We start from the raw sequence: 13896 nt of genomic DNA, 5'->3' as shown, positions 1-13896 counted from the left end.
GTACAAGCTTTCAGGTTTTTGTATCTCCTGCCCTGTGGGAGAGGGGGACAGAGAAACTGCCTGTGGCTACACAAACATGAGAAGATCTTCAGGTGCTGGAAGTCCAAAGCAACACATACAAAATGCTGGAGGAGCTCAGCAGGTCCAGCAGCATCTAGGGAAAAGAGGAAACAGTCGACGTTTCTGGCCGAAACCCTTCATCACGACTGGAAATGAAGGGGAGGTCAGAGTCAAGAAGGTAGGGAAGAGGGAAGAAAGAAATACAAGGTGGTAGGTGATAGGTGAAACCAGGAGAGGAGGAGGGGTGAAGTAAAGAGTTGGGAAGTTGATTGGTGAAAGAGATGAGGGGCTGGAGAAGAGAGAATATGATAGTAGAGGACAGAAGGCCATGGAAGAAATGAAGGGGGAGGAGGAACAGAGGGAGGTGATAGTCAGGTAAGGAGATGAGGTGAGAGAGGGAAACAGGATTGGGCAATGGTGAAGGGGAGGCAATTACTGAAAGTTCAAGAAATTGATGTTCATGCCATCAGGTTGGAGGCTACCCAGATGGAATATAAGGTGTTGCTCCTCCAATCTGAGTGGTGTGGCCTCATCTTGGCAGTAGAGGAGGCCGTAGGCTGAGATGTTGGAATGGGAATGAGAAGTAGAATTGAAATGGGTGGCCTGCAGGAGATCCTGCTTTTTGTGGAAAGAATGAATAGTAGTGAGGGAGGAGGTGTAGGGGCAATTATTCCAATTGCAAGGATAAGTACCAGGAGGGGGATCAGTGGGGAGAGACAAGTGGACAAGAGAGTCAGGTGGGGAGTGATCCCTGTGGAAAGTGGGAGAGGGGAGGGAAAGATATGCTTAATGGTGGGATCCTGTTGGAAATGATGGAAGTTACGAAATATTATGTACTGGATGCGGAGGCTAGTGAGGTGGTAGGTGAGGACACCCTACCTGCTGGGGATCTGTGGTTATGCTGGCTGTTTCACTGAGATTGTGAGGAATATAGACAGAGCCTATAGTTGCCTGACAGATTCCTGTGCTGAGATGTGTCCATAACTCTCTGCAGTTTTTTGCAGTCACGTGCAGAACAGTGGCCATTCCGAACCATTATGCATTCAGGCAGAATAAAAATTGGTAAGAGTCGACTAGGACATGACAGTGTTCTTTAGCCTGCTGAGGAAGAGTTGTTGGTGAGCTTTCTTGGTATGACATCAACATGGTTGGGCCAGGACAGGCTATCGGTGAGCTTCACATGTAGGAAGTTGAAGCTCTCGATCCTCTCACTGTTGATTATAGACAGGAACACATTCACTGCCCTCCCTCTCCCCCACCCCTTTCTCAAGTCAATGACCCATTCTTTTGAGAGAAAAGTCGTTGTCATGACGCCACGTCACTAAGCTCTCTGTCTCCTTCCTGTACTCCAGCTCATCGTTTTGAGAAAGGTGACCCACTAAAATGGTAATGTCTACAAATCTGTAGAGGAAATTTGAGCAGAATCTGGCCACAGTGTCATGAGTGTACACGGAGTAGAGTAGGGGGCTGAAATTTTGGTGAACTTCCTTGGTGCTCCCTTTGCTTTACCCGGTTACATTCTGGTCTGGTCCACTGGAACTTAGAGTTGTATTAAACACTTCTCAGAAGGGCCTGACTCCTTGTCTTGCTTTGATCGATCTCAGGGTCACCCGACGTGAAGGAACAGACCCACTGTTAGAGGAGGCCAACGCTGGAGATGCCACAGAACCAACTGGACAAGGGACAGGTAAAGTCCACCCGGTCCCCTCTGAGGTCAAGCTGGAGGTGCCCAGGCTGAGGGGCGTTGGTATAGGGATCTTCCACCCTAGACAGGGTGGGGTCAGTGGTTCCATTTGGCTCATCTCTGACCTCTACACCCATGCACTGAACTGGGCAAATCAGAGGAGAGCTGGAGGTCAGAGGTCGGCTGAGCTGGTGGTCAGGGCAGAGGTCGTTCCTGCTCTCCATCCTAGCTCACGCCATCACCGTGGGATGTCACTTGTACTCTCCAAGTTACATTGCAGTCTGGGGGGTCTCTTGTGTTGTAGAGATCAGACCGAGTCTTGCCAACAATTAATTTGCAAACACAAGAAAGAGATTCTCCAGATGATGGAAATCTTGAACAACACACTTACAAAATGCTGGAGAGGAACTCAGCAGTTCAGGCAACATCTCTGGAGAAGAATAAGCAGTCAGTGCTTCAGGCGGAGAGTCCTAAAGTAGAATCTTGGTCCAAAATGTCAACTGTTTATTTCACCTCCACCCCCATGGGATTGCTGCCCAACCTGTTTATTCCCTCCATGGGTTCTGTCCGACCTGTTTATTCCCTTCCACAGATGCTGTCTGACCTGTTGAGTTCCTCCAGCATTTTGTCTGTGTTGCAGCACTTTTTGATTCTCATCATAATTTTTGCAATGATTTCGACAGCATGGAACCAGGCTCTTCGGCCCATTGAGTCCCTTCTGGCCATCAGCCGCCCAATTACACTAATCCTACTCTGATCTTATCTTACTCTCCACACATTCCCATCAGCTCTCCCGTATCCTACCTCTTACCCACGCACTGGGGGCAATTTACAGTGGCCAGTTAACCTACCAATCCCACATTTCATTGGGATGTGGGATGAACCGTGAGCATCTGAATGGGAAACCCATGGGGAGAGTGTGCAGACTCAACACAGAGAGTGCCACCGGTCATGATCGAACTTGGGACTCTGGAGTTACGAGGAGGTGGCCTGACAGTGACCTCAACCCACTCGCCTCAGTGTTGATCATCGTCAGAAGGGAGCAAGGGGGAGGTCGGTGGCCCAGATATGCACCTCACTGGGGCTGGCTGAGACAATGGGCAAACTCTACAGAAAAGACCCAGGCCTTCCCCAGCCATTTTAATCCTACATACCTGTCCACGGCCTCCTCTGCTGCCCAGCTGAGCGCAGGCGCAGATTAGAGGAACAACACGTCAAACCCCTCCTGATGAATCTCCAACCTGATGGCATCAATGTTGATTTCTCTAACTTCCAGTAGCCACTCCCCTCTGTTTCCATCTCGTTTACTTTTTCTCATCCCTGTGGCCCCTCTACCCTTTCTCCTTCCCTCTCCCCCTGCCATCACCCATACCTTCCCTTTCTCCCATGGTGCCTTGCCCTCTCCTGTCAGATTTTCTTCCGCAGCCCTCTGCCTCTGCCAGCTTTCGCCTCCCAGCTTCTCACATCATTCTCTTTCTCCCCGTTTATTCCTCACAATGTAATCGTTGTAACCTGACTGGAAAGTTGTGACTTGGATGCTTTCTTTGACAGCCTAGATTTCCTCCAGTGGCACCCACACTCTAACCTGCCTTTGATATTGGAGTTACCAATTCAATAATACCATAAGATACAGGGGCAGATTAAAGGCCATTTGGCCCATCAAGTCTGATCTGCCATTTCATCATGGTTGATCCATTTTCCCTCTCAACCACAATCTCCTCCAATAACCTGACGATGCATCATTGTTGGTGAGACAAAGAAGTGAATAAGAGGGCAGTGATTCTCCTTCTTTCCTTCTCTCCTTTTCTCTGTATTTTGGTCTGTCTGTCTCTTCCTCCCTCCGAATCTCACTTTCTCCCTTCGTTTTCTCCCCCTTTTTCTCCCTCCTTCCCCTCCCATTCTCTCCTCTCCCCCTCCCATTTCTCTCTCTTTTTCTCTCCTCCTCTCCTTCCCCTCTCATTTTTCCCCTTCCCCATCCCATTCTCTCCTCGCTTCCTCCAATTCTCTCCCCTCCCCTCCCATTCTCTCCCCTCCCCCTCCCATTTTCTCACCCTCCCCTCCCATTCTCTCTCCTTCTGTCTTTCTCTCCCCGCCCATTCTCTCACCCTCCCCCATTCTCTCTCCTCCCTCTCCCATCCCCCTCCCATTCTCACCACTTCTCTTTCTTTCTCTTTTTCTCACTCCCTCTCTTTCTCTATCTCTCCCTTTCTTGATCTCTCTCCCTCCCCTCCCATTCTGCCCTCCCCATCTCTCTCTTTCCCTATCTTTCTATCTCTCAGTATCTCTCTGACATTCAGCCTTTTGTCCATGTGCTGCTCTGCGAGCGATCTCTCTGGTGAGTCTCACTCACTGTCCTCACCATTAATTCCACATAGATTTCATTTCCAGATGCTCGTCCAGTACTCTGATGGAGTTCCTTGTGGGATCTGCTCCCAGTGCCCTCTGAGGTGGTAAATTATGGAGCAGGACAAGCCTCCACCACACAATCCAATCTCGCATGTTTACTCCACCAACCACTCCGTTACACCGTGACCATATCTCATCTGAACTTACACTCTGCCCTCAGCTGGGGTGGGGAGGGGGTGGAAACAACCTGGGGCAGTGGAGATCCCCATCTCTCAGAGAGTGATGGCTGCTTCCTCACCCCACCTTGAGTTCTTCCCTCCCACAGGTGCCGTGGCGACGGACTTTGATGGAGACGGGATGCTGGACCTCATCATCGCCCACGGAGAGTCCAGGGCTCAGCCACTCTCCATCTTTAAGGTGACCCAGGTCAGTGTTTCTGTCTCCTGTTGGAGTCTCCTCCAACCCAATGCCCGTAGCTAGTCTGACTCCCCATGTCCACAAGGTCAATACTCCATGGGAGTATCAGAATCAGGTTATTTACCACTGATGTATGTCATGAAATTTGTTTATTGGTAGCAGTAGTGTAATAAATAAACATTAAAACAAGTTACATTAAATAAATAATCAGCAAACAAATAAATGAAGAGATGAATGAATCAATCAATAGTGCAAAAGAGGAATCGTGAGATAGTGTTCATGGGTTCATGGGCCATTCGTAAATCTGATACTGGAGGGACTGTGCTGTTCCTCTGTGTCTGTGTCTGTCTTCAGGCTCCTATACCTTCTCTCCCTGATGGTAGTAATGAGAAGAGGGTATGTCCCTGAAGCTTACCAGTGCTCCCCCCACAGCTTGGAGAGAGAGATCTTCTGGGTTTTGGTCAAGGTTCTGGCTGCACCAAGGTATCACAACCCAGGTCAGTGAGTGAGGCCTGACCACGGACATGATTAGGACAGGGTGGGGTCTGACAGTGGGCTGCACTCTTGTCCGTGAGGTAGAAGTTTCTGAGCTGGGGCCACTCTAAGTGACCTGAAATCCGGGCTGAATTTCAGAGGGGCAGAACATGTGGCGTGGAGAAACCACTCGTGGGGTAGATGTGAAACCCAAACCTCATCGGACCTCTCCAGTGATGATAAAAGGTTCTGGTATCCCCTGTAATGTTGCTTCTGCCTCATGTAGGATCCACTGCTGACTGTGCAGAAGCTTAGGGACAGGAGGGTCAGCCTAAGCTTCATCAGTCCTTATTCATCTTGTCCGCTATGACCCAAGGTGTAATGCAGATCAGGGGTGTGCTTCTAACAACTGAGGTTGTGCTGAGATCAAACTTCACTGGCCAAGAGAACTGTCCACCGGTTCACCAATTTATCATAGAGCATTCATACTACAACGGAACCATTCCCATTCCAACTTGTCAGACCCAGGTCTCCTCTACTGCCATGATGAGGCCAAGTTCAAGCTGGAGGAGCAAAATCTCATAGTTCATCTTGGTAGCCTCCAACTTGATTGTATGAACATTGGTTTCTCCCCCTCCCCTCTCTCCCCTCCTCCCTCTCTCCCTCTCCCCCTCTCCCTCTCTCTCTCTTCTATTCTCTTTTCTGGCTCCTTTCTTCCACCTTCTCACCACCTCCTTTTGGGCGCCTCTCCTCCTTTTCCCCATGATCCACTCTCCTATCAGATTCCTCCTTCAGCACTTTACCTCTTCCACCTATCACCTCCCCCTTTCTTTCTTCATCCCCCTCCCTACCCCACCCGCCCAGCCTGCCCCTCACCTATCCTATCACTTGCCAACTTGTTCCCCTTCCCCACCACCCACCTTCTTCCCCCTTCCTTTCCAGTATTGAAAGGTCCCAGTTCAAAACGTCGACTGTTCACTCAGGTCTGTAGATGCTGCCTGAGTTCCTCTGGAATGAGTTCCTCTAGGAAACGGGTCCATTTGTTCAATCAAACTGCTACACCGTCCAGTTATCTCAGCCTCACTCTTTGACCTGCTCCCCATCACCCTCAACTCTCCTACGGACTGAAGTACCTCAACCTTCAATATCAATTGTGCCCCTCGGCTCTCTGGAGAAAAACTCCAAGGATGCCCAATGCTGTAAGGAAAAAAATCTTCCTTGTCAAAATGGTAGTTGGGCTGCCTTGGAATAGCTTGTGCCATTCTGGTCAGTGCAGTATCGGAACCATGTGATTTTCCTGGAGAAGGTGCAGAGACGATTGACAAGGATGTTGCCCAGGTTGGAGGGTTTGAGGAGGAATTGGATAGGTTGGTTCTATTTTCCCTGAAGCAAAGGAGACTGAGAAGTGACATAATGGAGTCTGGTAAGATTAAGAGGTATAGGCAAGGTGCTCAGAGGCAGGTACAAAGAACTGCAGGTGCCGGAATCTGAGGCGACAAACGATCTACTGGAGGAACTCAGCATGTCGGGCAGCGTCTGTGGAGGCAAATGCACAACCGAGGGTTCAGGCAGAGAACCCAGTCAGCAGTCCAGACAGGCTGAGTTGCTCCAGCATTCTGTGTTCTATGTTCTGTGTAGTAGAGATAGAAACAGTGAGCAGAAGGACATGTCACAGTACTATACCACTCAATGACTCTACCTCCATCCAAACTAGGCAACACTTTACTCTAGGACCATTCCCCTAGTTCTCGGTGCTCCCACAATGGGAAACAGCCTGTCAGCACCCTCATCCCCTTACTTGCCCTGCGGTTTACACTCTTTGGGCCTGGAGAGTGTTGGGGCTCTCAACACTGGGGGAAGGGCAGAGATGCGTGAGAGGCACAGTATTGTAGCTCTTTACAGCGCTAGCAATCGTGATCCGGAATGGGTTCAGTTCCCGCGCTGCCTGTAAGGAATTTGTACATTATCCCCAAGACCACCACATGTTCGATTTCCTTCCCATATTCCGATTAGTAAATTGTGGGCATGCTACATTGGCACTAGAAGCCTGGTGAGACTTTCGGGCTGCTCCCAGAACACCCTCAGATGGTGTTGATTGTTGACACAAACGACACACTTCATTGGACGTTTTGATGTACATATGACAAATAAAGCTAATCTTTAAGAACTTTAAAATCTTTAACCAGCTGCTCATATGGTTTGATTTCAGGGGTTCGGCAACAACTGGCTGCGGGTGATGCCACGCACCAGGTTTGGGGCGTTTGCTCGAGGCGCAAAGGTGGTATTGTACACCAGGAGAAGCGGGTCCCACCTTCGCATCATCGATGGGGGCTCGGGCTATCTGTGTGAGATGGAACCAGTCGCCCACTTCGGACTGGGTAGGTTGCAATCCGGAATTCCCACTGGAGTCTGGGCCCATCTCCCCCAGGTGTCAGTGTCCATCTGTGAAAGGGAAGGGTTGGGTCACAGCTGTGTCGTCAGGAGTCCAGGTCAAATCTCACAGTGGTAACAAGAACTAGCGATAACCAGCACTGTGGGAGGAGTGATACTGAGGGAGGGTCACTCTGTGGGAGGGGTAGTAGTGAGGGAGGGTCACACTCTTGGAGGGGTGGTACTGAGGGAGGGTCACTCTGTGGGAGGGGTAGTAGTGAGGGAGGGTCACACTCTTGGAGGGGTGGTACTGAGGGAGGGTCACACTGTGGGAGGAGTGGTACTGAGGGAGGGTCACACTCTGAGAGGAGTGGTACTGAGGGAGGGTCACACTGTGGGAGGAGTGGTACTGAGGGAAGGTCACACTCTGAGAGGAGTGGTACTGAGGGAGGGTCACACTCTGAGAGGAGTGGTACTGAAGGAGGGTCACACTGTGGGAGGGGGTGGTACTGAGGGAGGGTCACACTGTGGGGGTGTTGTACTGAGGGAGGGTCACACTCTGGGAGGGGTGGTACTGAGGGAGGGTCACACTGTGGGGGGGGGTGGTACTGAGGGAGGGTCACACTCTGGGAGGGGTAGCACTGAAGGAGGGTCACACCGTGGGGGGGTGGTACTGAGGGAGGGTCACACTCTGGGAGGGGTAGCACTGAAGGAGGGTCACACTGTGGGGGGGTGGTACTGAGGGAGGGTCACACTCTGGGAGGAGTGGTACTGAGGGAGGATTACATTGGGAGAGGAGTGTACTGAGAGATGTTCACGCCATCAGAACTCTCTCCCTCTCCTAAAGTTGAAAATTCTGTAGCAAAATCCCAAAAGGACAGTTTTGGAGAGAGCCGGAATTGTGGAGTATCATCTCGGCAGCAGACCAGAACAGTTCCTTTACTGGAAGGAATCCATTTTGTAAAATTTTCAGTCCCTCTTTCTCAAGCACTGAACTGAGGCTGCAGCCGGTGGGTTGCCAAAGCTGAAGTCTTGAACTGTGTCGGAGTGGAGTGGATTTTCCCCATTTTGTGACAGTGAAACCCCCTCACATTTGGAGTGCCTGGCCCAGGGCAACTGGGTGAAGAGAACTTTGGACTTTGGAGTGGTCAGAGGAAGAGTGGATTGGTCTGAAAGATGTCTTCATTTTTGCAGTGGCACAGATAGTGCTGAGATTTAGCTACTGCATGGATGTCCCTGCCTGTCCACGTTAATGTCCATTTGCCCTCCCTTCTCTGAACTGTTACTGAGGCTATTTGCTGGTGTGCTGCTGGGTGTGGACTGAGTAAAATCCGGGTGGTGGTGTTGAATTTTGGACTGTGTAGTGATCGTCATGGCGAGGGGCAGCTCTGAGGGGTTGGCACCGCAGTCGGGGAGGCAGCGGGCTCCGGAGTCCGTGTGCTAAGAGGGTCACCCTTTCAAATTAATGACCTTGAAGTCGGTAGGAATGGTGCTTTAAAAGCTGTGGCTGAGATTGTCGGGGGTCGTGAAGGCATTATTGCGAAATTGAGTGGGAAAACCATTTTCCGCCTGGGGCCTGCGCGAGATGCGTTTCTGACCCTGAGAAGGGAGGGTGTTCATACTGATGGAACTGGTGTTGGTGCCCCCCCCCCCCATGCAGATGGTTGTATTCTCTGAAATCTACCCCCATATCTGGCTGCCAATTCCACCTTGGAGGCACAGGGCAACATGAGTGACCCTTCCCCTGCTGTTCCTCTCTCTGTCACTCCTCCCACCCCCTCACCCTTGCCAGTAGCAGTGGGAGTCAGGAATGGGTTACGGTGAGAGGTGGGTTCAGGTAACGGGTAGGAAGGTGAAGTAAAAGGCTTGTGTGCCGGAGAAGGAGCAGGCAGTTACTGTAGGACCAAACCCGGAGGGCCCTCGGGCGTCAGAGCTACAGCAAGCACCTGGGGAATCCAGGGGAGGGGCTGCCCGAGATGGAGGTCAGAGTGCCTCAGAATATCTGCGGTCTGATAAAACAGAGAGTCTGGATGTCAGAGGCCACACGAGGAGGAGGACTTACCCCCGGTTAAGGCCACATGAGGAGGAGGATTTACCCCCGGTTAAGGCCACATAAGGAGGAGGATTTACCCCTGGTTAAGGCCACATGAGGAGGAGGATTTACCCCCCGATTAAGGCCACATGAGGAGGAGGATTTACCCCCGGTTAAGGCCACATGAGGAGGAGGATTTACCCCTGGTTAAGGCCACATGAGGAGGACTTACCCCTGGTTAAGGCCACATGAGGATTTACCCCCGGTTAAGGCCACATGAGGAGGAGGATTTACCCACCGGTTAAGGCCACATGAGGAGGAGGATTTACCTCCGGTTAAGGCCACATGCTTGGAGTATGAGCTGGAAGATAGCCCTGCCATACAGGGGCCCTCTGCTGGGCTGGCATCTCCTGAATGTATAGTCCTCCAGGCTGGAGAGCAGTGCCACAGTAGAGGGGGGATGAAGAGGCAGACTTGCCCTCGGTTGAGGCTGTGTACACAGAGCGCGTATTCCCTGGAGAGGGGGAGGGGCCAGAAGAACAGGGATTGAGGGTCACGAGTGGGATTAGTTTCCCAAATTGTTGCCTGAAATACCTAGTTGAGGAGCGTCCAGGGACGAGGGGAGCCGGAGAATCACCATCCCACGTGGCTATTCAGAGGGAGGGAGTCCCAATGGGTGAGGAAAGAGGGGACTGTCTTCGTGCTGCTGCCTGGGAGGGTGACGAGGCTGGGGAGGTGGGCATAGCTTAGACGGCCCGTGTCCTCCGTTCAAACCTCAGGAGGGCTGGTGGGCCGTCAGCTCCGTTCAGAGTACGCAGTACAGGGTGGCGGCCCACCTCAGGACCTGGTTCTGGATTCTGGTGTGGCGGCGCCTCCATCTGTCGCTGGTCCCGGGGACGGTGCACTGCCCACAATGGGGTGCCCCGTTGGGGCCACGGTGAGGAGAGAGGTGGTCATGTTGTGTGCAGGCGATGACTGCTCGGAGGGCATAGTGTTGATGTGGGATGTGTTGAGGGGAAGGAGGAGGAAACTTACAAAGCAGAGACGGGGCAGACTTCCTCAACCCTTGCTCCAAGTCATGGCCTGTCCCTGTGGAGGAGATCCGGCAGTTTATGAAAGACTAGAGGAGGAAATTGTTTGGGGCCCAGCTGGCCACTGACCGCTGGTCAGGTTTGCAAGGGGCCTTTCAGTCCATCCACACCATCCTCTAACAGAACGGGAAAGGAGCTGAATGACCCACAAGGAGAGGAACCAATTTAAGAGACTCCTGGAGAAGGGATCTAGGGCAAAGACATCTCCTGGAGATGGCTTGAAGGGGACCTCTACTCCTTCTTCCCAGAGCACTGGTGAGGGGTCACAGTGACAACTCTCAACATCAATGCTGGCAGGCTCACTGCAAGTTCTGTCATTTCTCTTTCCTCCGGGATGGGAGATGAGCTTCTTGCAGGAAACCTGTACCATTCCAGGGGATAAACCCACCTGGCTCCTAGAATGGCGAATGCTGGTGGTGGGGGGGTTTCCACGTGAGCCTCTTCGGCCCCACTAGAAGTCCACCTTGTTGGCCCCTATTTTCCAGCCTGAGATATTGCGAGTTCAGGAGCTCGTGCCAGACCGCCTGTTTCACCTCGCCATGTGCCAAGATGGTGTGTTGATGCATTTTGTAAGCGTGTGTGTCTCTGAACCTGGCCCGGTGCAGGAGCGCCTGTTTCGAGAGTGGCTGAGTACTTCAAGGTCATTAATTTGAAAGGGTGACCCTCTTAGCACAAGGACTCCGGAGCCCGCTGCCTCCCCGGTGTGTAAGTTAAGGGAGCTGGTCGTATCCGTTGACTTGGTCGATGCCTGGTGGAGCCTTCACCCTGACCGCTGTGCTTTCTCCAGGAGGTGCAGAGGAGGTGCAAGTTCACGGACTGACCAACTGCACATTTAAAAGTGTCGGCAGAGCTCAATGCGCTGCCTACATGGATGGGGTCTGCGTTCTGGCTTTTCAACAACCAGCTGTTGGAGGTGGGCAAAACTCACATTGGATTGCTTTGTCAGGATTATGCCCGTAGGTCGACTTGGCAGCGGACGTCTGGGAAAGAGCTGATCAACCTGGCCTGGACTGACCGATGGGGATCTGCTCCTCTGAAGTGAGTACCAGAGGAGGAAGTACCGAGGCACCTGGAGCTTCAGAGGTCCTGAGGGGCTTTTGTGAGTCATAGGTCCTGATGCTACAGGATTTGGACCACACCTGTCCCTTCTTTCCACTCAAGAAGGAGAGGGTTGTCCACCGGGAGCTTGTGGAGCTGTTGGTCATTTATTCAGCGAATAGTATTGCAGAGGTTCGTTCCTTTTATGAGGATCTATTCTCGGCGAACTCATGCAGTGAGGATGCACGTAACACTCTGCGGGAGGACTTACCCGAGGGTTAGCCCTGAGGGTGCACAGCAGCAAGACAGGAGCTGACCAGTGCCTTCAACCTGCTGCAGAGAGCCAAGTGCCTGGGGCTGGATGGGCTGACAATAGAATTCTGGGATATCCCGGGGGTTGATTATACCAGGGTATTGGGGGAAAACCTGGCCACAGATGAGATACCCCTCACTTGGTGAAGAGCAGTTGTAGCCCTGTTGCCGAAAAGGGGGATCTTTGTTGCCTAAAGAACTGGTGCCCAGTATCTCTTCTCAGTGGGGAGTATTAGATCTTTCCCGGGCAGCAGCCAGTCGTCTGGGCGCCATGCTGGCTTGCTGGCTTAAGTGGTCCACCCTGACCAGTCCTACACGGAGCCAGGACGGTCCATCCAGGACAATATCCAGTTTGTTCGAGGTCTGATTCCCTGTCCTGTGAGACTGGTCTGTCGGTCGCCTTTCTCTCCCTTGACCAGGAGAGGCCGTTTGACGGGGCAGGTCACCAGTACCTTTTCGGGGCTCTGGACGCGCTTGGGCGCGGGCTGCAATTTGTACGACTATTGTACGCTGCCGTGGAGCACCTCGAGTTTGACAGCGCACTTGTTCTTTGGTTTGGGGGGGGTACCATGTTGGGGCAGTTGTACTCTGTTTGTGTGGAGCCATTCCTCTGCCATGTTGGCAGGCTTTGTTTGTATGGGAGCCGGACTCGAAGGTCGTCCTTTTGCCTCACGCTGATGATGTCCTCCTCACGGTCACTGACTCTGTTGACCTGGGGGTGATGTGAGACTGACAGCAGAAATTCTTGGCCGCCTCCTCTGTAAGAGTCGACTGAGAGAAGTGCGCTGGCCTCTTGGTGAGTCAGTGGCGGGTGGACTGCCTGCTGGAAGGGTTGAGACCCTTTGTGTGGAGCACCACGCACCTCCTCTACCTGAGCTCCACTGAGGAGGCCTGGTGGGACTTAGAGACAAAACATCTATGCCCTGCAGGGATGCTGGGTCGCCTCGGGCTCACTCAGCTCGTTCTCGTCTAGGGTGAGCAGCCTTCGGCCCCGCCAAACTGGGTAATCAGCTGGTGTGGATGCTGTGTGATGTCCCCGCCTCGCCCAAAAACAGACAGGACACCATAAGCGATTAAATGAGTACAATTTATAAAGGTTACTATAACTAAGTGATTAATAACGATACAGTATATATGAAGAGAAAAAATAAAGAAAAGGCACCAAACTTATCAAAGTCCAAACCACTTCGTGCACAACCATTGGAGCTCAATTACTGAAGTCTTCTGGCCACCATTCGATCCCCTCCGAACTCCTCGACTCACAGCTCAGGACCCTCAGAGTGGTCAACCAAGCACATCTAACTTCATCCCCCCTCCTCGGAGTACCTCCTGGCCTCGGACTCCTCGCCCAGCTTACAGCATTGCGTCCTCTCTCTCGACCCCCTCGCACCCCTGCCCAAAAGCCCGTCAACAAAAGCTTACAGACTCAGAAGGAAAAACATTAATCCCCATTTGGTTTACAAAGGAATACCATTCTCGTTATCAGTAAATTTTACCCCAAACAAGCTTCCAGCACTCTCTCGCAACAAAGGAGCATTCCTGCTTTTAACAAAACAAAGAAGCCCTTTTGATTACATACACAGTAACAAAAAAAAAGAAGAAACCCCCTTTACACCTGCTATGTACAACTTCCTACTGGGGTAATAAATCAGCTGGTTGCCTCCATAATCTGGTACCAGCTGGTCACTTTGCTCTCACCCACTGCTTTTGTCTCCAGGACCCAGAAGAGGCTGGTGATTTTCTTCTGGGCAACAGAAGGCAATGGGTCTCTGCTGCAGACCCAGGTTTCTGATTGCGAAGGGCAGGCAGACATTGGTGTCCATACATACCCAGCTGGCAGCTCTCTGCCTCAGGGCCCTGCAGAGATGCCAGTACACTGACCACCCTCCAAGATGGCATGATGTTCTCCACCAGGGACGTTGCCCGCAGGAGGGCATACAGTTTCCAGCAGCGACCATCAGCCGCATCGCCTTGCAGGAGCTGCTCCAGTTTTAGCGAGAGCTGACACAGGTACGGGGTTTAGTCTCGTCCAGACAGGGTGTTCCTGCACCAGCGGGGGATAGCGCTCCGTC

The 13896-nt window shown here is 52.1% G+C and overlaps 1 protein-coding gene across 3 annotated transcripts in view; it reads left to right on the top strand.

The window, feature by feature from the left end:
• crtac1b (cartilage acidic protein 1b) overlaps window positions 1-13896 on the top strand; it is a 325818-nt gene that overhangs the window by 249012 nt on the left and 62910 nt on the right. For all 3 annotated transcript variants that reach the window (XM_059947159.1, XM_059947158.1, XM_059947157.1), the window contains exons 9-11: window positions 1665-1747; window positions 4416-4516; window positions 7191-7359. In XM_059947159.1, coding sequence (XP_059803142.1) covers window positions 1665-1747; window positions 4416-4516; window positions 7191-7359 — 353 coding nt within the window. The remainder of the gene's footprint in view (window positions 1-1664; window positions 1748-4415; window positions 4517-7190; window positions 7360-13896) is intronic.

Source organism: Hypanus sabinus, chromosome 22, assembly GCF_030144855.1.
Source record: "Hypanus sabinus isolate sHypSab1 chromosome 22, sHypSab1.hap1, whole genome shotgun sequence".
In the NCBI taxonomy this organism is placed as follows: domain Eukaryota; kingdom Metazoa; phylum Chordata; class Chondrichthyes; order Myliobatiformes; family Dasyatidae; genus Hypanus; species Hypanus sabinus.
Note: the sequence above shows the minus strand (reverse complement) of the source record. Positions and strands in the feature narration are given on the sequence as shown.